General features: G+C 44.0%; 1 protein-coding gene across 7 annotated transcripts in view; it reads left to right on the top strand.

Moving 5' to 3' along the window:
* The window catches only part of NRG3 (neuregulin 3), a gene marked incomplete at both ends in the record, with an annotated part of 1,058,987 nt that extends 1,037,600 nt beyond the window's left edge, over positions 1–21,387 (top strand). For 2 of the 7 annotated variants that reach the window (XM_082854628.1, XM_082854627.1), the window contains 4 exons: positions 10,266–10,393; positions 14,749–14,898; positions 20,565–20,636; positions 20,880–21,387. In XM_082854628.1, coding sequence (XP_082710754.1) covers positions 10,266–10,393; positions 14,749–14,898; positions 20,565–20,636; positions 20,880–21,387 — 858 coding nt within the window. Of the gene's footprint in view, positions 1–10,265; positions 10,394–14,724; positions 14,899–20,564; positions 20,637–20,879 lie in introns of all 7 variants that reach the window. The other 5 variants (XM_082854632.1, XM_082854630.1, XM_082854631.1 and 2 more) reach the window with 3 other exon arrangements.
* Between the last annotated feature and the right edge of the window lie 1,213 nt (positions 21,388–22,600).

Genomic DNA, 22,600 nt, shown 5'->3' with positions numbered 1-22,600 from the left:
TCTCAGAAGTGGCAGTTGGGTTTTTGTATCTTGTCATTCATAATTTGCCTCAACTGCACATGTATGTAGATACTTTATTTTTATTATTTTTTTATTTTTGTGGTACACGGGCCTCTCACTGTTGTGGCCTCTCCCGTTGCGGAGCACAGGCTCCGGGCACGCAGGCTCAGCGGCCACGGCTCACCGGCCCAGCCGCTCCGCGGCATGTGGGATCCTCCCAGACCGGGGCACGAATCCGCGTCCCCTGCATCGGCAGGCAGACTCTCAACCACTGCGCCACCAGGGAAGCCCCGATAAGTGAGTTTTATTGCCATTATCCCCTAGTTAGCGGGACTAGTAAGGTGGACAGAGTCCATAGGAGGAGCTTTTCTGTGGCGGAGTGTTTTCCTTAAAGCCAGCAGGGACAAAGGAGCTGCTTCCCTGGTGGGGGTGTCTGAGCAAACAGGCAGAATGCAAGCAAGGGTACAATAGCAAGAATGGCACGTAGGAGTCCAGCCCGCCGCATCCTCTCATCTGTCGATGGTTCCTGGCTTTTGAATAGGTCTCTCAGATTTTCCACCGGCTCACAGGTGTACCGTTCTGTTGTACCTGCGGGGGTAAAAGCTTTAGTGTGGGCAGATGTACCCAAGTAGATATCCCTTGCAGTTTGACAAGGGGGCGGGGGGGCGGCTAAAATTGCTTTATAGGGGCCCTTCTATTTTGGCAGTAGTTTTTTGGGAGACCTCTCTTTCCAGGTTTTAAGAACTTGGTCCCCGGGGTTTATTTGTGAAGGAACGGCCCCTTCCACTTAGTGGGAGCTGGCTGTGCCTTGTTGGCATAGTCCTGGATTGCCTTCTGAACGTGTTCTAGATTAATATAATATACCTCAGGGTCTGACTCACTTCCTCATCCAGTAGAATGTCAGTAGTAAGAAAAGGCCTCCCATAGGTCATTTCAAATGGGCTGAGCCTCAGATTATAACTGGGGGCTACACGGACCCTGAGGAGTGCAGTAGGAAGCAGGTGGGTCCAGGGTTCACGAGTCTCTGGCAGAGTTTTGCTAAGGTTTTCTTTAAAGTATGGTTCATTTTCTCTACCTTCCCTGAAGACGGGGGGTGCCAAGAGGTGTGTAGCTTGTAGTCTATCCCTAGGGCCATTGTGAGTTCCTGTGTGATTCTGGCTATAAAAGAGGGCCCGTTATCGCTCTGGAGGGACTTTGGAAGTCCCAACCGAGGAATTATTTCTTGTAAGAGGGACTTACAGACTTCAGTAGCCTTTTCAGATCGAGTGGAGAAGGCTGCATCCCATCCCGTGAAAGTATCAATGAACACAAGAAGATATTTATATCCTGACAACAGGGGCATTTGGGTGAAATCTAACTGCCAGTTTTCCCCCCCAGGTATGTCCCTCAGCATTGAACTGGCCTGAGTAACAAAGGGGGGATTGGATGGGCCTGTGGTTTATTACGGACACATAAGCACAGGCAAGTGTTACTTGTTTCACTGTTCTTTTAATCCCCTTCCCTGAAAAAGCCTTTTGCATCAAGTCCCACAGTGCAACCCTCCCATAGTGGGTGGCATCATGTAAGCTCTTCGTGAGTTTCCATTGTTGGGCCTCAGGGATTAGAACCTTATTCTCCTTTTTATCCCAGCCTGTGCTTCCTTTCTCATAGCCCCATTTCTCAGCATTTTCTTGTTCCTGTGGGGAATACTGGGGAAGGCTAGGGAGTTCGGGGGTGGGGGGCAATCACTAGGGCCATAACTTGCTCAGGCTCTTGCAGTAGAGCCGCCTGTTTTGCAATTCAGTCAGCTTTGCTTGGCTCACGAAAGCTCCATCCCTCTGATGGCCCCTACAGTGGATCACTGCCACCTGGGTCGGGAGCTGCACTGCTTCTAAGGAGCCAGAATTAAACCTTTATGAGAGAGTTTCTAGTGGTTAACATTCCTCTTTCTTTCCAAATGGCAGCCTGAGCACGCAGTACGTGGAACCTGTATGTCCAGGGTGACAGGGCCTTGGCTTCTGTGACTTCACCAAGACTGGCTATGGCATACCCTGCCTTTCAGGTTCCCATTTCTATAAAACTGCTCCCATCAGTAAACCATTCAACCTCAGGGCTGTCAAGAGGCTCATCTAGAAGATCAGACCTGCTGGAGTAAGTCTGTTCTATGGTCTCTATATACGAACACACTAAGTCTCCACTCTCAACCGCTGGGTGCAGAGTTGCCGGGTTCAGGGTTTGACACCTTTAAAGGTAATGTCGGGGGTGTCCATTAGGAGGGCCTGATGCCTTGTTAACCTTGCTCCAGTCAACCAATGATGTCCTGTGACTTCTAGTACAAACTGTACCTAGTGAGGGGTTAATACATCTAGGTGTTGTCTCAGGGTGAGCTTGGAAGCCTCACTGACCAACAGGGCTGTGACAGCTACTGCCCGCAGGCAGCTTGGCCATCACAGGGCCACTGAATCCAGTTGTTTTGAAAAGTAAGCCATTGGTCTCTGATCCAGTCCCAGCTTTTGGGTCAGGACTCCTAGTGCTATCCCTGACCTCTCATGAATGTATAGGGTAAAGGGCTGGTGCTCTACTCAATGCAGGCTTTAGAATCTCAGAGGCCTGCTGGTGGGCCCTATTCCATTGAAGGGGCTCCCTTTCTTCTCACTTTAGAACCTCCTGTAGGGGTTTTGCTATAAGGCCATAATTTGGAACTCAGATATGACAGAACCCAGCCATCCTGAGAAAGCCTCCAAGTTGCCTCTTTGTGGTTGGAGATGGTAGTGCACTAATTACTGTTTCTCCATCTATGGCCAGGGCTCTTTCCCCTGGGGTCAAAACAAATCCTAACTACTAAACCTGTTGCTGTGAGATCAGACCCTTGGTTGGAGACACTTTATATCCCCTTTTTGCCAGAAAATTTAGGACCCTAGCAGTATATTGATCTCAATCTTGTTTGGTCTCACTACTTATCGATAAATCATCAACATATTGTAGCAGAGTTCCCTTCTCAAGGCTCAGTTCCCTTGCTAACACATTTCCAAAAAGATGGGGGCTGTCCCTAAAACCCTGCGGAAGCACTGTCCAGGTATATTGGGTAGCCTCCAGGGTGTCAGGGTCCCTCCATTCAAAGGCAAAAAGGTATTGAGAGTCTGGATGTAGGAGAATACAGAAAAATGCATCTTTGAGGTCCAAAACAGAGAAATACTGAGCATTTCCCAATACTTGGGCGAGGAGGCTGTATGGGTTTGGCACCATTGGGTGAATAGGGATCACTGCCTCATTCACTGCTCGCAAGTCTTGCACAAACTGACGCTCCCTGTTAGGCTTCTGAACAGGGAGGATCAGGGTGTTGCAAGGGGATCAGCAGGGCCTAATGTGTCCGTGTTTTAGGAATTCGGTGAGTGGTGATTGGATCCCCATCAGGGCTTCAGGCTTTAAAAGATACTGTCTCTTTCAGGGTCCTTTCCCTAGGCCTTAACCATATTTTCATTGGGAAAACATGTTCTGCCCTTCTTGGAACCAAGGTATCCCAAACTGCAGGATCTACTTATTCTCTAATTTCTTGGGGGGAGGTCTTGGGGAATCTTTTGATGACCAGCACATGGGTCATCTGGGGCTACTAATAGATGCACATTCTTTATTTGAATTTTCTACCTCATTGGACTACGAATATACTAGCTCCTAATTTATTTAGCAAATCTCCTCAAGGAAGGGGTCAGGGCATTGTGGCGTATACAAAGAGGAGTAATGATAACGGACCCGACTCTGCAGGCAAGGGGAGACGTAAATCGCCTTACCTTTGGCTGTCCATCAACTCCCGTCACGGTACAGCCACGGTTGGGGAGGGGGCCGGCCTAGTCACAACAGAGGAGGTGGCTCCAGTGTCTACAGGGAATTCAGTTCTCCTACCCGCCATGTCAAGGGTGACCTGAGGCTCTGCTGGAGTGATGAGGATGGAACGAGTAGGATCTGGAGCCAGGCAGGCACTCGCCCCATCAGACGGGGTGTGGGAATCTCTCATCCGAGAGATTCACAAGGAACTGGGGTTGGGGCTGCCCCTCTGGCGTCCCACAGGAGGGCGCTCAGGACATTCCCCCTTCCAGTGCCCCTCCTTCCAACAAAAGGCACACTGGTTTGTGCCCGGGCGGCTTCTTGGTGGTCTGTCCAGCCTTTGCAGCCTTTTAGGGTCCCCTCGAGGTGGTGGGTGGATCAGAGGGGCCAAAAACTGCCTTTTCTTTCTCAGCCTCTTATCCTTATTGGCCTTTTCTGTTAAGTCTTGATTGCTATAGACCTTGAAGGCCTCCTCTACCAAGGTTGACCATGGGGTTTGCGGCCCAGCCTCAAGCTTTTGTTACTTTCTCCTGATATCAGGAGAGGCCTGGGTGATAAAATGCGTGGCCAACAGTGTCCTCCCTTCTGCAGACTCAGGGTCTAAATTGGTGTACTTCCTGAATGGCTCTGTCACCTGGCTCAGGAAGACTGCCAGGTTTTCATCTTTTTTCCTGTGTAACCTCTGGGATCTTATCATTTACAGGCTTCACCATATACCTTTCATTCCTTCTGATAGATGAGTAATATAATGTCTCATCCTAGCCTGGCCTACGCGATCTTCATGGTACCACTGTGGGTCACGTTCTGGGATTGCGTCCCCCCCGGCCTGATAAATTTGGCGGTGTGGACAGGTGACCAGTAGGCCATCTGTGTGCTCCCTGGCCTTTCTCGGTATACGCTCCTTTTCATCCGGGGTGCAACTGGGCCAGAATAACCATGATGTCCTGCCAGGTAAGAGAGAATGTTAACCCCAGCCTGATGAATTTGTCAGGCTCACATTGTCAGGGTTCTCTGAGAACCTGCCAAACCTCTCCTTACAGATTCCTAAGTCCCCCATCGAGAAGGGGACATGTACTCTAGTAATCCCTCCATTCCCATTAGCTACTTCCCAGAGGGGGTAAAGGCCTTGTGGGGCAAAAGTGGTGGCTAACTTTGAACCTCATCAGAGCCCCATTGGAGGAAACGCGAAGGGCTCTGATTTTTGAGTTTCTGACTTGACAGGGAAAGGTGGGGTCTGGGAGTTGAAGAAGATGGTGAAGGGGAAGAAGGGGGGCCTGAGAAGGAGGCTTAGTACCCCGATGGCTAGTCGGCAGTTGAAAGAAGGGGTCTGTGAGAACGCCTGGCTCTGAATCTTTTGGGGGCAACACAGGAACAGAGGAATCCCTCAGTCTGGAGCCTACACGTATGGGCCTACACACATGGGACCGCTCCCCATTTTTAAGACTGCTTACAAAATAGGTCCAGTTGTAAAATGGTGTTAAATTTAAGGGATCCATTCCGTGGCCACTTCTCCTGGTTACCCAAGGTATATGGGAACCGGGCCATGTTGCAAAAGAAAATCAGCTTAGTTCTTTACTGTCTCCAGTTGTTAAGAATGCAACCCAGAGGAGAATCTCTGGGGATTCCCTGGGCGTCTCCCATGCTTACATATAAATCTGGAAGCTAACAACTAGAGATCCTGGGGGCCGGATGGAGTCGAGGTCTCGTGTAACGACAAAGGGGATCACAGAATTCCCTCCCCAGAGTGAGTGACACAGAAAAGGAGTCTCCAGGATGAAGGGGATGGGAGTATAGGTAATGAGGACCAAGGGAGAGGACAGGAGAGGAAGAACAGAAAAGACTGAAAAAAAAAGAGACAGGAAGAGATGGCCTTTCCAGCCTGCCCCCCGAGGGTGTCTATTCAGGCACCAGCCTGTGCACTTCCAGAGAGGGCCAGTGAAGGAGGGAGCACCCTGTCCACTGCCCACCAGGTGATCAAGCCCCGAAACCAGCCAGTTGTACATCGTCTGCGGGTCGCCAGCCCACAGGTGGGACTCTCACCCACACATACACCGGTATATAGAAATCTGCCGCTTCAGCCTGTTCCCAGTGAGACTTCTCTTGGCAGAGGAAAAGACAGGTGAGAATATTGGGAGGATCGGACGTCCAGCCACTACATGATAGGAGGATTGAACCTCTGTCACTCTCGTGTATCTCCCATCAGGGAAGGCCCACTGGACCCAGGTCTGCTTGGTGCGAGGCGCACCTCTCCCACCTCTGCTTGTGACCTGTCAAGGTGAGCAGTTGCCGGCCAGAGGGAGCAGGTCCCACAGGCTGAGAACAGGGATGCTGTAGCTGCCCGACGTCCACTGTCTCGGGAGGATAAGACAGAGAAGTAGGAGAGGACAGAGAAAGAAGTAGAGAGATTTCAGGAGAGGGAAAGGGAAAGTGTTGAGGGAAAAAGGGCCAAGGGGAGGGGGAAAGCGTCGCCTGAATGAGGGTACTGAGGCCCTCAGGGGCCAGGAAGGCAGACTTACCAAACGTGGTGACGCTGAACCAAGAGGTTCAGGTGGCCGCCTGTCACCCACTGGGAAGCTGCATTCGGTGGTCGGTGGTCCCGGAGGTGCCCAGATCCCCACCCGGGAATGGGAGAATGTCCTGGCAGAGTCACAACAAAGCATGTTACTGATTCTTGGCCTCCTTAATAGAAATTGATAAGAGGCCAGACGAGAAATTCAGGCAAGGCTTTACTGGGACTCAGTGCTGCAACAAAGCATGTTACTGATTCTTGGCCTCCTTAATAGAAATTGATAAGAGGCCAGACGAGAAATTCAGGCAAGGCTTTACTGGGACTCAGTGCTGCAACAAAGCATGTTACTGATTCTTGGCCTCCTTAATAGAAATTGATAAGAGGCCAGACGAGAAATTCAGGCAAGGCTTTACTGGGACTCAGTGCTGCAGCAGGAGGGAGTGAGAACAAGTAACAGTTTCCCTTGCTCGCTCCCTGAGCTGGGCCGAGCTGGTTCCTTGTACGGAGTGAAGGTAGGGGCGGGTCCAGGGGTCGGCTTAGGTGGTCTGCCCACCCCCTTGGTGATGCTGTGTGCAGGGCGCATGTGCAGTACCCTGCTTTTGCTCCGGGCATCTCAGAAGTGACAGTTGGGTTTTTGGTGTTTTGTATCTTGTCGTTCATAATTTGCCCCAACTGAGCATGCACGAGGTTATTGTTAGTCCTGAATAGATTCTTTGTATTCTGTTGCTGGAGGAGGCGTTTGTCCAGGTGCAGGCACCGCAGCCAAGGCTCCCAGGTCCCAGGCTGTCTCAAGGTGATCCTGGCTGATTCTCTGTATTCACTTGTCTTTCCAGGTTTTAGAGGGGTGGTTTGCCCTGCAACCTCAATTTGGATGTAAGAATAGCCATTGATTTTGTTTGTTCAGCTTTTCTCTTATTTTAAGGACAGGAATGACGATTTCTAAGCTCTTTATTTGTCAGCCCTGAAAACTGGAATCTATGTCTAAATTCATTTGAACCAGTATGTATGGGATATTAGTTTGAAGGACTGCCAAATTATTAGGTTTTTTTGTGTTCCCACTTGTCTCAACTAACCTTGGATTGGGGTACCAGCAATTTAAACCTGCATCTCAGATTAAATGTAGCCACTGAAATGAAAACGATTCTCAAAAAGGCTATGAGAGAATAATCCAAAATAATAAATTTTGGAGACAAATTTGTGTTAATGGACCACAATAATACCAGTGAAAGCAACTGCATAGTATAATAATAATCTAAGCATTTGAAAGAAAAGATTTAGAACATTATATCTATTATGAATGCCATGAATAAGCAGAACAAGTAAGAGGTTGATTCTATTCAAGACTTTTATCCCAGATTTTGAACAAGGCCCTCTAGCTCTCATGATCAAAAGTCTCATTCAAAGCAGAGGCTCTGAACCAATGGCCCCAAAGCTGAACTAGGCTTTTTGTTTGTTTGGTTTGGTTTTTTTGCGGTACGCGGGCCTCTCATTGCTGTGGCCTCTCCCTTTGCGGAGCACAGGCTCCGGACGCGCAGGCTCAGCGGCCATGGCTCACGGGCCCAGCCGCTCCGCGGCATGTGGGATCCTCCCGGACCGGGGCACGAGCCCGTGTCCCCTGCATCGGCAGGCGGACTCTCAACCACTGCGCCGCCAGGGAAGCCCTGAACTAGGCTTTTTGACATACATTGTTCTTGAAAAAGGAATGGGCTGCTGACTTTTAATGATTTGGCAATTTCTCTAGAAAATGTGGGTGTGCTAGAAACACTGGCCGATGTCGCCCACTGATAGCCCTCTGCAGAAGTAGCACAGAAGTTACCCCCTCCAATTTGCTACAGATGTCTCCAGATAATCTCGCCTGCGTCTATAGCTGAGGCTTCCAACCATCTGAGTTTGTCTTCTCAAGCAATTTATCAAAAGTTGGGAGGAAAAAAAAAAATTCTAGTAGATCTTTTATAGAACCTGGAAGTCTAGAAACAGAAATTCATGATGTTGTTTACATTTCAATAACAAGTTGATTCAATTCACTTTTTCCATGGATGATTTATGATAAACACTTAGTCAACAAAGAAGTACATGTGAAGGTATTTCCATCATTTTTTGGATCTTTGTAACTTGGGGCTGTTGAAAACAACCACCTTTTCCAAATTATCTCCATGTCTTCTTTTTGTTCCATGTCAACTCACTCCATTTTGCAAGAAGCCTAAATAGCTTCTGTTAAGTCCATTTTGTAGAATTCATATTCTGATTCAAGATGTGGTCATTACTAACACTATGTGGTTTGTTTTGGAAGTACTTAAAAAGAAAACAATTTAGTTAGAGATTTTGAACTTAAAGTTACATAACCTTGACAATTTTCCTAGTCTCCATAGCCCATACCCACCAATATACTTTTTCCCAAGGATAACAACTAGTTAATAGTTTACTTTTGTTTCCCATCTGCATCCCGTGTGGTTGCGTGCACACACACACACGCACACATGCACAAACATTTATGTATATGTACATACAAAATCTATACATCTATATATACACACACACAAAGCTAAATATGTTTGTATATACACACATACATACACTTATATATACATCTGTTTACTGCATTTTCCTTCTTTGCACATGTGGATTCATATTATGCATACTTTTCATACTTTGATTTTATTCAATGGCTGTATAATATTCATTTGTGGCCATTTCTGTTGTTTCCAGTTGCTCCTCTTTTGTTATTAAAAATTGTACCACTGACATACTTTGCTGATTATATCATTTCCAACTTTTACAATTAATGATGGAAATCCCTAGAAGTAGTAATCTGCATCAGAGTACCAGTACTCTGCATCAGAGTACCTATATTTAATATTTGGCAACACATTGCCAATGTGTACCCCCAACAAATTAGCACCAACTCTATTTTCCTTGAATCTTTGCCTTTACTAAGTACTCCTGAAATTTAACGTTCTCTATATGCTGATTTTCATCTCTACAATGAGTTCAGGTATATACTTTTTTGTATGTATTCTGCATATCTATCTTTGTTTTTCTGTGAAATTCTTGTTCGTATATTACATGTGAATATCTGGATTTCAAAATCTAATTTGGTTATTAGCCTTCAAAAAAGGTCATTTCTCAGCCTAGTTTTCATTGGAGTTTCTAGAAAAGAAACTTGATAATCCTTGTTGCTTGTTCAAGTGCCAAGTGTCCAGGGAGTGAGTGTTAAACTTGACAACTGCTGCCTGATTGAGATGCCATGTGATACTTCTCTGGGAGCAAAGTTTTTCTCAATATGCCATAGCTACAGGGTTTTCTTTAGACCCCTGCCTTGTGATATCTCAGGGTCAAAGGTGAAACCAAGGGTTAATAACTATAAAGAGTAAACTGTTCACACACGTCTCTTATTAGACATGGTAATTACCTGGTATCAGGCTGAAAGAGAGAAACAGTGGAGAGTAGTGGGCAGATAATCTAAATCAAAGCCTTCCATAAATCTGAGACTTGTGAAGTTCAATCAATGAGCGTTTATTGAATCCCTATTGTTAGTAGTCCATCTACTAATTTTTTTTGTAAAATGTGCATTGAATTAAAAATCCCTTGTATTCACTTATATAATATTGTATATCAACTATACTCCAATAAAAAAATATGTGTGATTTTGGCTCTCAGGCATAGTGTGCCATGGGTAAAGACTGAAACGAAAAGATAGACTTAGGATTCTAACGTGAAGAACCCTGTTGAATGGACCTTATCTAAGCACAAAGAGTTCTGGGGGCAAGAGGGGAGAGCATATTCAGTGTGTGAGAAACGGGATGAAAATGGTGTTTTTGTCATTCTCCTGATCAGGTGTCCAGTGGAAAAGTTACTGGTAAGTTCCAGTAACTTTTTGATACCCAGCTGTAGTGTCAGAGGCCCTGCTCTCATAACTTCTCCTCCAGCTCAACTCTGTGCATGTGATTTCCCACAGTATTCAAAGGCGGAAAGGCATCCCGTGACTGCACTGGAGAAAATGATGGAGTCAAGTTTTGCCGGCCCCCAGTCATTCCCAGAGGTCCCTTCTCCCAACAGAGGAAGCCAATCTGTCAAACACCACAGGTACAGGGAGCTAATCATGGTGGGAATGGGTGCGTTGACACAATGTGTAACACTGGACAACACATGCCGAGGAATGACAACATTATTCAGGAGAGATGATCGTTCTTGCTTCTCCTGTAGTTCCCCATGCAGTGGATGCTCAAGCAGCTCCTGGCAGGCAAAGCAAAGATACCAGGCAGCAGTGCCCCTAGAGGAAGCCTAAAGGTACTATTAACAGCACCCATCAAGTCTGCAGACCCAGACCAGTGAATGAAACTATTGCAATCTGAAAAACTATTAGAAACATGATTCTTTCCTAGCCTGCCTTATCACTGTCTGCAGATTTAATGACTAATTCTTCCCTAGGCAGCTGACAGGACATGCTCCAGGTCTTCCAACATGGTTCTCACACAAAGAAAACTTTCCAGGGGGAAGAAGCCTGGCAAAGCTCCTCCTTTGGTTTATTAGATCTTCCATTATCAATGGAGTGGGACTTTGGGGGAGAAAGCCAAAAATAAAGTTATCTTCTAGAAGTTTTACAGCATTCTGAGGCTGAGCAAATTCTTCAGCGTCTTCTAGTCACATGCTGTGTTTATACATAAGGAATCTGGAACTCCAAAAATTGAAAGTTTTGTTCTAAAGTGCCAACATTTGATACTTGCTACAACGGACATTATGTTTATGTGCATCCAAAGGTATTGATATGTCGTCAGTCTTTGTGGAAGCCGTCCAAAGATTTAAGCTTCCTTTTCTTAGTAAGAGGTACAGTATTTTAAAAATTCTTAATTATGGACATTAAAAGTTTTTTAAATGGAAAAGGTAAAAAATAACAATTGTTCCCAGCAATGGAAGATAAATGTTGTTGACCCTTGGTTTTCATAGATGTAGGCAATATTTTGAAAACCACCGTGAGAGAAGTTCGCGTTACTCAAGGAAACTAACTTCTCCCTCACCTTTCAGGGAGTCCCTAAGAAAGATTTTCTTGATGCTGGGCACACTTACTATGAGGTTCTCATGTCACTCTTGATACTAATCATTAGTACTTGATGGTGATTTTTATTCTTAATCTACATGGGTAGAGACTGAGGTACCAAGGGTTTGCTAAGTTAAAAAAAGGTTTCAACACAGGATGAAATATGTTTGGCTACTGGATAATTGCTTTAGTTATTAACTACAATTTTTGGTTTCTATCAATTGGGGCATTTACAAATATTTCCCTGCGAAAAGATTACTTCAGTTAACTGGACCTAGTGGGCGTTCTTCAATGACGGAATTAAGTACAAAATTATTGGCCTTATAGAAGATGTTTTTTTTCCAAAAGAGCATTTTCCTCTGCTCATTGTAATACACGTTAAAGTGGTATTCCATTCAGTCAAGTAAAATAATTAAGTATAATATTAAGTACTATATTGTCGTACATGTTTTAAAGTCGATATGATAAGCAATTATAGCTTCTAATGTATTTGACCTGCAAACACCCTACCCTACTTTTGTCTGATGATTGATATACCTCCTCCTAAACTTGGTTTCTAGGAATCACTCACAGATCAAATAAGGAAGTCTCTAAGAGACCTTCTTTTTTATTTGGTTCAATGACATTGCAGTATTTGTTGGCATACATTGCGTCCTGATAGATAGGCAAGGGTTGATTTATAAAGTGCTTTTAGAACTTTGTAAATTATAGTTCAATATATCATAGCTTTTGTTTTGTAAAACATGCAGTAGACTTAAACGTTTTCGTGATTGATAACCTAGTCACTGATTTATACATCCTGCAAACTGCTGTGTAACTTCCTGAATGCCATTGGGTTAGAAAGCTTGAACAGTTGATTGATCAATAGGTATAGAACTGTTTTTTAAGATGGGTTACTAGCTCATACTGGTAGACTTTTATGAATAATTCATTTCTTTTGTGCACTGCAAATATGACTCATTTGGATAACTCATTTATGAAACAAAGCTGTTAATTCAAAGCCATTATTTCTCATGTTTAGTCCAAAAAAAAAAAACCCTCTTTCTTTTTAAAGAAGAAAGCTATTACGTCATGTTATACTTATTACATTATATTTTGGCAATATAACTCATTTATAGACAGTACGTGTAGGTTTTTTAAGGTGAAATAAGTCCAGGGTTTTCAGTGATTAGTATGAGCCTTTGAGTTGTCAGTTTGGGCAGAGGAATCAAGGGAATTTACTTTGTTGAGCAGCTACTAAGTGCCAGACTCCCTGCTAAGCACTTTACATACTTTTTTAATCCCCATAGCAATACTATGAAAATACCTAAACAAGTGCTAATACCTTTATTTGCATCTCTTCCACCCACCTCTAGGCTTTACCTTTTTCTGCCTTGCCTTGTACACTAAGAGGGCAGCAGGCTCACTTGCCTTTGGGCTTCTGTTGGTTTCTTGCGATGCACAGGCAAGCTATGGAAGGGCAGAGGCCAGTGAGGTCCTAACACTTCTGCCCCCTCCCTCCCTGCCTGGTTGTCTCAGCTACAGCCCTGTTTCTGGCACTAGCCAAGAGGTCCTCTTCTCACAAGCCCTTTCTCTCTTCAGTCAGGTAACTGCTCCTTCCCCCTGTCCTTTCAGTTACAGGGATGGTAACAGCTTCCCATTGTTACCAGCCCTTATGTACAGTAGTATCCTGTATTTTTTTTTTTTCTCAAACAGTGAACACACTTCTGTAAATAGCAAAATCTTCCCAAATGACCCAATATAGAGTGCCATCTATTTCCCCCCAGGACTCTGATACAAGTACTTTCCCCAGTATCATACAGACCTGATGCAGCTAATTCTAGCATCCAAGCCTGAGTACCCTGTGGACTCCACAATTGCCATTGGATGGTACAGATAGAAGCCGGAAGGGAGGGAAACAAATTAGTTATTATAGAGCTCCTTAAACTCGTTGGCTTAGTGACCTAACTAGAGGTCCCTTGTTGTTAGGCATGTTAGGACTCAATACACTCAACCCAGAAATATGATGATGAAGAATGAAGTTGTAATAACGTTGCCAGGTATGATCTGGTGTTTGCACAAACTCAGGAAGTTAATGTTGGGCTTGACGAATATGAAGTTATAAAGTGTGATCATTTCGCCTTGCCCAAACCAGGAAGGTGGCTACTAGCACTCATTTGTCGGGTTCTCAAATTCTGACCTTAAATAATATTTGAGAAGTTTTGTATTTATTAAGTGGAAATAACAGTAATGTTGGTGGGGGGAAAACTTACAGAACTCCAAACAATGTAGTAATATGGGTAAAATTCATTTGGGGGACTGGTTCCTATAGAACTTTATTGAAATTTTGAAAATGTTTTTGCTGTTCCTGTGTGTAGTTTTATTGCTATTTTCAGCGCTAAATGAGTAGGAACGCAAAAATTCTAAGTTCCCTTATTGGCATCTCACGGAATGTCTGCACAGGAACAAAGTTCTCACAGTTCACACAGTAGTAGGGTAAATTCAGTGGGGTGGAGGGAGGAATGGATATGGAATAAGTAATGCGTCAAATTAGTAACTGATTTCTCTAAAGAGTCTAGTTCTTTGTCTGACGTGATCTGTGTAGGGATCTTACCTGAGGTAATATCCCGTTTATGCCTTGCCCTTTGATGGCATGTGGCATGGTTATTTGGGTATTTGGATGTATGGGTCAAGAAAATGTACGATCAGATGTTTATTAAAAGCAAACTCAAAGGGTTATTATGGGATTATGTAAAATCATGTGTGTGAAACTTTTGAAAATTGCAAAGCACTATAGAATTTAAAGAATCTTTCATTCAATAAAAAAAGTTAAAGCAAACTCAAAAGAAAAATAATTTAGGTTCTCAGGATTTACGAAAATTTGAGACAGTGAACTGCAAAAGTAACATATATATTAAGGAGAGAAAGGCAATTAAAATAAGGTTAGTTTATTCTACCACTAACACAAGTGAAATTTTCCCCATAAAGCCCTTAAGGCTTCTTGGGTTTAGTTCTTGGCAGTGTTTAATAACAAGGCCATTTTTATTTCTACTAAAGGCACTTTTGTAGCTTGGATAATGAGGGAGGAGGGGAATCAGGAGCTGGAGAATTCCTCAAGCGCACCTCATTGGCTGGAAAGCTGGTGTTACTTTAGCCCATTGTGCTCCAGACTGGAAAGCCAGAAACACAGAACTGGAACTGCTTTGCTTCTCAGTCTCTCCAAAGATAAAATGGATCCAGCAACCTGCGAGCCCTCCTAACAGCTATCCTACAGGCATGGATGGAGCCTGACCTAGAACTTTGAGGATCTAGGGTGGAAATGCAGTGCTTGAAAAGTTTCAGCAGCCACCTGTGAGGTTATTGCTGTGATCAATTTGTTTGTTGGTTTTCTTTCCACCAGCAGGACTCTCTCCTCTTGCTGCAGCCCAGGGCAAAGGAGTGGTATGCTCCATAGGAACGCCTTCAGAAGGACACCCCCCTCACCCCGAAGTAGGTTGGGCGGAATCGTGGGACCAGCATATCAGCAACTCGAGGAATCAAGGGTCCCAGACCAGGATACGATACCTTGCCAAGGGTAGGTCTTAAAAGCAATGGAATTTAGGGAGGGTGTCACGGATGATATAGTTTTAAATTGAGTTATGATGTTCCTTGGGGTTTTATTCACTGATTTCATCATCATTTGGCTATTTATGCTTGCTTCCACCTTTGTTCCACAAAAGAATAACTTTAAAAAACAGATACAATGGAAATAGATATTAGGGAAATGGTAGATGGAAAAGATATATAGCATTAAGTGTATAGACATCTAGACACTACGTTACTATTGCAGTTGCTAAAATAACTGGGAATGTGTCTTTTTGATTTTAAAACACAGAGATTTCTTAGGACGACTAAAGTGTTCCTTCATCCTTAGGTTTGGAAAAAAACCAGTGCTTAATTCTCTCATCACTATTGTGGACAATACCGTAACAATAACCTGTAACATATATAAAGCATCTGCTCCTTCGAGCATTCTTGAACGAGTCTCAGTCAGTGTTGACCGAGTATTGTCAAGGCACAGCTAGCTGAACTCAGATCTCTAGTTTCATTCACGGCGCAGGGATGGAAAAATTGGCTTTGGACTCCATGGCTGTTGCTCATCCTTGCAGTGTAAAAAGTGTCCCTTCCTCTCAGTGGACACAGACCCTCATAGGGCCCATAGCATGGTGAGTGGAGTGTAGAATGAATTTTAGCCACCACTCACCTAACCGACATAAGCTGTTCAACCAAGTATGGCAGCCCTTATCGAAACTGACTGAATTTCAAATCTCATCTTTGCCCCTTTACTTGTATGAATTTGAGAACGTTTTTATCACCTGAGCTCACGTTTTCTCGTCTATAAATTGAACAAAATAATACCAGCTTTCCTGAGGGTTGTTGGGCAGATGAAAAAGAAATTACATGTGTCAAGAGCTTGTACCTGACACAGGGTAAACAGAGAAGGGGTACTTGTAGCTATTGTCACAGGAACCATTATTCTTATTAATTTCAAGAGCAGTGCAATCAGGCTTTACTCCGGAAATGCCAAGAATCCATTTCCTCACTCAGGCTAGCTTCTTGTTGCCTCTAGTTTTCCTCTCTCTGAATCAGCCAGGCTAGGTTTCTTCGCTGCTTTGGTCTGGGTGATTTTTTCACCCTGTCTGTAGCAAGTTAAAAGCCAAAGCAGGTTTGAGGTCCGTCCCAGACTCTTACCTTTGTCTTTTCTTCTGGGTGATATGTATGCAACAATGCCATGTCTGACGAATCTCAGCAACAGATTTCTGTAGGAAGACCAGAAGATAGGAAATAAACAGCCTGTGTCCGGATTTTGTCATTTTGAAGCAATTCCGAATAGACTGTAAAATATATTTGGGAAGATCTAAGTTGTCCAAAATGTATAATGCAAGTCAAGAAGTAGTTCGCATTTCTCTTTGCCTTATATCTGGAAAAGGGGCTTGCATTTAGCCTATAATTAATCATGTTTCATAATTACTTTTCTTCTGAAATCACTAATAATGTCTGTTACTTAGATTTCTTCCCCCCCGCCCCCCCCCCCCCCCGAGGTGAACGTTGGAGTGAGAATGAGTGAGGTGAAATCAAGTTAGAGATTTTGTGAGTGGAGAGAGAACCCAGCCCGTGCTGTCTTTCTTCTGTTGGGCGCTGTTACGGCTATTGTTTTGTTTTGGATCAATCATCATTGGGTTTGGAATATTCTCTCCAATTGGCTAGCCACCTGTATTTTCCTATGTGATATGCACCTGACGTTGATAAACGGTGACTCTAAGTCACTGTGTGCTCAGCGCGATGAGTCTCAGGGAGCAATCTCATTCTTAATTCTTGACAACAGCTATTTCCCACTCCTGGGGGACTGACCGTCTCTCCGGACTGGAAATGGTAATAGAATTTCACAGCTAAAGGCCCTCTTCAAATCTGGCCCTAGCCTGGAGGGGGAGTGAATGAGTTTATAAGAGCCAACTGCTGCTTGTTTATCAAGCATGTGGGTGCTGTCTGCTACTTAGATTCCCGGTGTAGATGATGTCTCTCCTTGACACTAACTTCAACCCAGCTTGAACCCAGTGCCTGACTTAGTGAAGCCTGAGGAGGGAGCCAGGTGGACGGGAACTTCTTCAAGAGCCTTTCCCCTGATCAGTGGATCGATGACAGCCATGGCAGTGGCTCACAGAACTGTGAACTGGGTTATGTCAGGCAAATCAAACTAATGGAATCATGTACTAGACAGAAAGAGATGGAATCACAAAAGTTAGACTGCTACCTTCGAAGTAGAAGGGATAGAAACATACTGATTATCCACCTCACTTAAATAGCAACTTGACAAACTTACATTCAGTTATTCTTCAGGAAGTGTACAGATGAACACACTAAAGAGAGCAGAATTTAACCCAAGGTGGGATAGCCCACGTAACAGAAATGGATTGAATACCGGCCTTTCTGACTAAATAAACCACTAAACCAGGAAAGGAATGTGAAGAAAAATCACAGTCATGGATGGTGATGTGTAAATGGAATCTCTAATTGTACGGCTCCAGAGGGAGAAGTAGATTCCTTCAATTTAGTCAGTTCATTCTAATTCCATGTGCACCAAGAACCGGGTCTTGGAGTCCTCTGGGGAAACGCTGATTTCTTGGCCTGACCCCTGAATTACTGGGAATCAAACCGAATGACTAACTGTTGAAATCTTCCCTCTTTAAAAGGATGCTTTGACTCACATAGTTACAGAGGAAGTGTACTTGTGATTACTTTGTTGAGGGATTGGAGGAAAGGCAGTCCAACTGGTCCAAACTGGCATTTTACAGTCAATGAATGACAGGCTCAAGGGATACAGAACTCTGAGTATCTTCTAATCAAGAATCATGCCTAGAAATGTAACTCTCACTTAAACTTCTGGAGGGTAGTATCACCTCCTAATTAAAGACCAGTGCTAGGACACTCGGAGCAACTCTAGGAAGGAAGGGAATAGTGAAGAGGCATTACTTCAGTGAGGGAATAGTGAAGAGGCATTACTTCAGTGAGTCCTCAGAGCAGTCCCTCTAGATCAGTATTGCTACCTGATGGTTTTAATTAATGAGAGAATTAAGGTAAGGCTGCTACGTTTGCCTAAGATTCCAGAGCATGTAATGGTGGTGAGACTTGAAATCCTCTCTGATCCCAAACACGACTAATTGTTTAAAGTGCATCTCCATGTTAGGGCAGCCTTTCAGATTTCAGCTGTTGCCAACATGTGATCCGTACCTGGCTTGTGAGATGATGTGTAAGTCAACTCCTTCAGTCAGCACGCAGGCATATGAGAAGACTGCTCCAAGTCTGGCTTGAATTGCCTTTGATTACTTCGTAGTCACGTGTTTTGCCGAAAGACTGACTTTCAGTTTCAAGTTCCGAGGGTTTGTTGGCAAAGTAACCCCTCAACACTTAAGTAAGAAAGAAGAAAGCTTGTTACGTTAGTTATAGCACAGAGATAAGCAAAATAGTAAGAAAGAAATGCATTTACCATCACCAAATTGGGGAAGCACCTCCATCCAGATGCGAGCAACGCTGTGACGTCCCTTGAACAGCAATTTGGAGTCCCAGGTGGAAGGTCCCGGGCGTTGTGCCCGCTCCATGGATGAGAGTTCAGAGTGCAGCCCGAAGGAGTCCTGCTTTTAATGCCAAGCTGCACACTGATAATCATCAGCTTACGTGCAGATACGCCCCTCTGGCTATTATCATAAACGCTCTGATCTCTAGTCGTAAGTCTCAGGATGCTCACTGATCCCCGGGATTTGGCCAGATTCCCAAGGCCCAGGAAGCTTCGTGCCTTACTCCCTTCCTTACCTGTTGGTTCCCAAGACTTGTTAGCACCGTTTCTGCTGACCTGCATGTAGTCCTGCATGTAGTCCAGCAGTTCGGTAGGTAGCTCCTTTCAGGGTCTTTGTTTAGCCAGAGGCCTATTGTTGCCTCTGAAGCCTGAACAAGACTATTAATTTTTCCAACATCGCATCACATTGTGGACTTGCTGAAGCGTCAACAATTGACTGACTCCTCTAAGATACTTACACCTTTATCCATCATTTTTACCAATAATGTTTAGATCCAGGTATTAAGAATTGGCACTATCACCATCACATTTCAACCTGGTAGATTCTACTCACTGATACACTCTGAAGATGATCCATGTGAAAGAAGATCTTATCCTCCTTAAATTTCGGTGCCATTGGTGACTCTGATAGCAGACATTCTGTATCTTCATACACGTTAATGGTGCTAAGGAAAGAACACAAAAGCCTGCAATCTGTCCCCTTTCTTCTTGTTGAAATTGATTCATTGATCAGAAACTTTAGGTTCAGATTTTCAGTCATAGAACACTAGGGAGAAAGTCATTGAGGTTCCCCAGGGAATTTCTTTGTATGTGGCTATATAATTGGCGCAGGTAAAGATTTTACATCTCAAAAAAGGTTTGAGATGCCCACTCATTTCTGGCTTTGATAGTAACAGTTAACATAAGACAACGTGGGTTTAACTTCTTCCTCTGCTGCTTACCAAGGGTGTGATTTGGGGCAAGCCCTTTGGGTACCCCTTAGTCCAGTTTATTTATCCATTACGTGGTAATTAATAAACTACATAGTTTTGTTTTGTTTTTTTAATCAGTGGATGTAATTAGTGGTGAAAGTGCTTTTTGAAAGCTCTGTGTGAATGTTTGTTAGCTCTTGTTGACTGGGATATTAAGGGAGTGTTTACCTTGAAGATCTGTTCATGTATTCCTGAGTCCGTTCAATCAAAGTTTATTGATTGCCAACTCCGTACTAGGCTCAGTAAGAGAGGGTAGAACACAATAACACCTAAATTTGTTCCCCATCTTTTCACACTGTCTGGCAGAAAGACAGATCTCTAAATTGCTCCCATCTTGTCTTTACAATAAAGGTTTCTAATATTTAGTATGCGACACACTTCACTGCAATTATTCTTTCCATGTATAAACATGATTTTTATTTACATTATAATGTAAGACAAGGGGAATGAGATTTATTACATTGAGGATGAACGTGTATGGATTATGCTTCACTTCTAATGTTTAAGGTTAAAATTGAGGAAAACGAATTGAGAAATAGTCCCCAAACTACATTTCCGTGAACCTACGATATCCCTGCCTCACTTTTTGGCACTGGCAAGTTCAGAGGCAATGGAAAATTCACTAGCTCTGAACAAGCGAGAGGGGGGCCAGCCCGATTCTGGCATATTTAAACCACCTGGAACGGCACGAGGGCGTTCTCAACAAGCCATTTTACCATGCACCCATGAACTACCTTACTGGGCTCCAGAAACCATGTGAGGAACGTTACTAGCTTGGTCGAGGCCCTATGGAACTCACTTCATGTTCATCTTGGGCAGACAGAGGAACTGTGTGCCTCTCGTCCCATCTTTTAGGCTCAGCAAACTGGCAGTGAGGCAGTTCCTGAAGAGCAGAGTGCCAGTGGAAATTGGATTTGGTCCCCCTAAAGTCAGTGTGAAGCAGAGAAACTCAGGACTTTAGTACCTTGAGGCTTAACATTGGGCTTCCTGATTGCCTCCACCTAGGGTGGCCACAAGGAGTCTACACTGGACTAAACCAGGGCTGAGAGGGTGGTCAGGTTGATGGAGTGGAGTAATGCCGTTATGGGTTTCCTGTTTGTCACTACGGAAGGGCCACACACACTTACCTGCTCAATCCCCATTTACTTTGTATTCTAGGATAGAGGTCAGGAAGACTATATCCCACCTGCCTATACAGCTGTGGTGTGTTGAAAGATCCCTGGACTTAAAGTAAGAAGATCTGGGTTTGAGTCTCAGTCTGTCACTTATTTTCTGTGTGACCTTGGGCAAGTCACTTCACCTATCTGAGCTTCAGTTAACTTCTCTGTTTAACTGGGAACATAGTATCCGTCTCATGGGGTTGCTGTGAGAATTCAGTGAGATGGTGCATGTGGAAAGTGCTTTGTTGACTGAATAGTGCTCTCAAGAAGACGGGAAGAGCACAGAATATGTAACACTTTGTTTCTTCTTCAGGTATTCATCCAGTGGTTTAACAACCCAACAAAATGCATCAATAAATATGCAACTGCCTTCGAGAGAGACAAACTCCTATTTTAATAGCTTGGATCAAACGGACCTGATGGGATATTCATCCCCAAGGGCCAGTTCCGTGCCCATCATCCCCTCAGTGGGTCTAGAGGAAACCTGCATGCAAATGCCAGGGATTTCTGAAGTCAAAAGCATCAAATGGTGCAAAAACTCCTACTCTGCTGATATTGTCAATGTGAGTATTCCAGTCAGCGATTGTCTTATAGCAGAACAGCAAGAAGTGAAAATATTGCTAGAAACTGTCCAGGAGCAGATCCGAATTCTGACTGGTGCCAGGCGGTCAGAAGACTACGAACTGGCCAGCGTAGAAACTGAGGACAGTGCGAGTGAAAACACAGCCTTTCTCCCCCTGAGTTCCACAGCCAAATCAGAACGAGAGGCCCAATTTGTCTTAAGAAATGAAATACAAAGAGACCCTGCATTGACCAAGTGACCTGAGATGTAAGAATCTGTGCGTTCTATGCTTTGCTCAACAGGAAAGAGAGGAGATTAAATACAAATTATTTATATGCATTAATTTAAGAGCATCTACTTAGAAGAAACCAAATAGTCTATCACCCTCATAGTGTTTTTTAACAAAATATTTTTTTAAAGGGAAAGAAACGTTTCAGGAGGGATAAAGCTTACCACTAAAGCTTTTGGGTAGAATTTTGAATACAATTTCATTTAGTCCCAACACTGTCCTCTTTGGCTCTTAGTAGATGTGGGCAATTCAGACCCTCCGCCCCACAGTGCCAGTGACCTCATAAAAAAGTGCTGGCAGTTACCCGGTTTCAAAGAGAAGAGACGCATCCCAAGGGTGGGCGTGCCAGTGAGCAGGTGGTCCTTGCCATTTGGCTTGCCAATCCCTAAATTTCTATTCACTCGACAGCCTCATCACAGGTTATGTCATGTCAACAAATGTAGTGTTTTCTATTTACTTTTTGAAGAATGGCACAAAGACTCTGGAAGGAGAGGGACAGGAGACAGAGGGAGTCATGGGGCAATCTTAGCCACTCTCACGTGCCAGCTTCCTCTGAAATTTGAAGGCACAGAATCTCAGAGGGAGGTAAGAAATTATTACAGAAAAAGAGACAAAAACATCACACTGTCGTGCCACTAAAATCATGCTAATAGCTAATAGAAATGTTTTCGTTTGCGATCGTTCAGGGGCTCCAAAGGAGCACTTCTCAGTGTGTGTGCCTGTGTGTCTGGGCTTGCTCACTCGAGCACCGGTATGCCGTATGCACATATGTTCATCGTGCGTATGTGTGTGCATGTGTGTGCGTTAAGCTTGCCAAAATTTGTTCTGAAACATCAGGGAATCGAATATTCAGAAAAAATTTCCCTCTTAGATCTGTTCGCTTTAAATTTTTCCATTAAGTATAAAGTTCAGTTAGTAAATCAAGGTCACGTGCATGGTGGGGTCCTATAAAACTCTTGACAATGTCCAGACGATATTCTGATGTGAATATTTTTGAGAGGAACAGCTATTGGCTCATTAATGATATCAGTATCACAAGGCGAGTTGGGGATGTGTATTTTGAATCATGCATACTTAAATTATTTATACAAGCCAATGATCAAATTGGTAGTTAGTTACCCTTTGTTTTCTCATTTTCCTCATTACTTTTTGTAGCAAGTCTACTACGCGTGGACCAAGACAT

Source organism: Leucopleurus acutus (genome assembly GCF_964270905.1).
Source record: "Leucopleurus acutus genome assembly, chromosome: 14".
NCBI lineage: Eukaryota > Metazoa > Chordata > Mammalia > Artiodactyla > Delphinidae > Leucopleurus > Leucopleurus acutus.
This window is presented reverse-complemented; position numbering and strand designations above follow the sequence as displayed.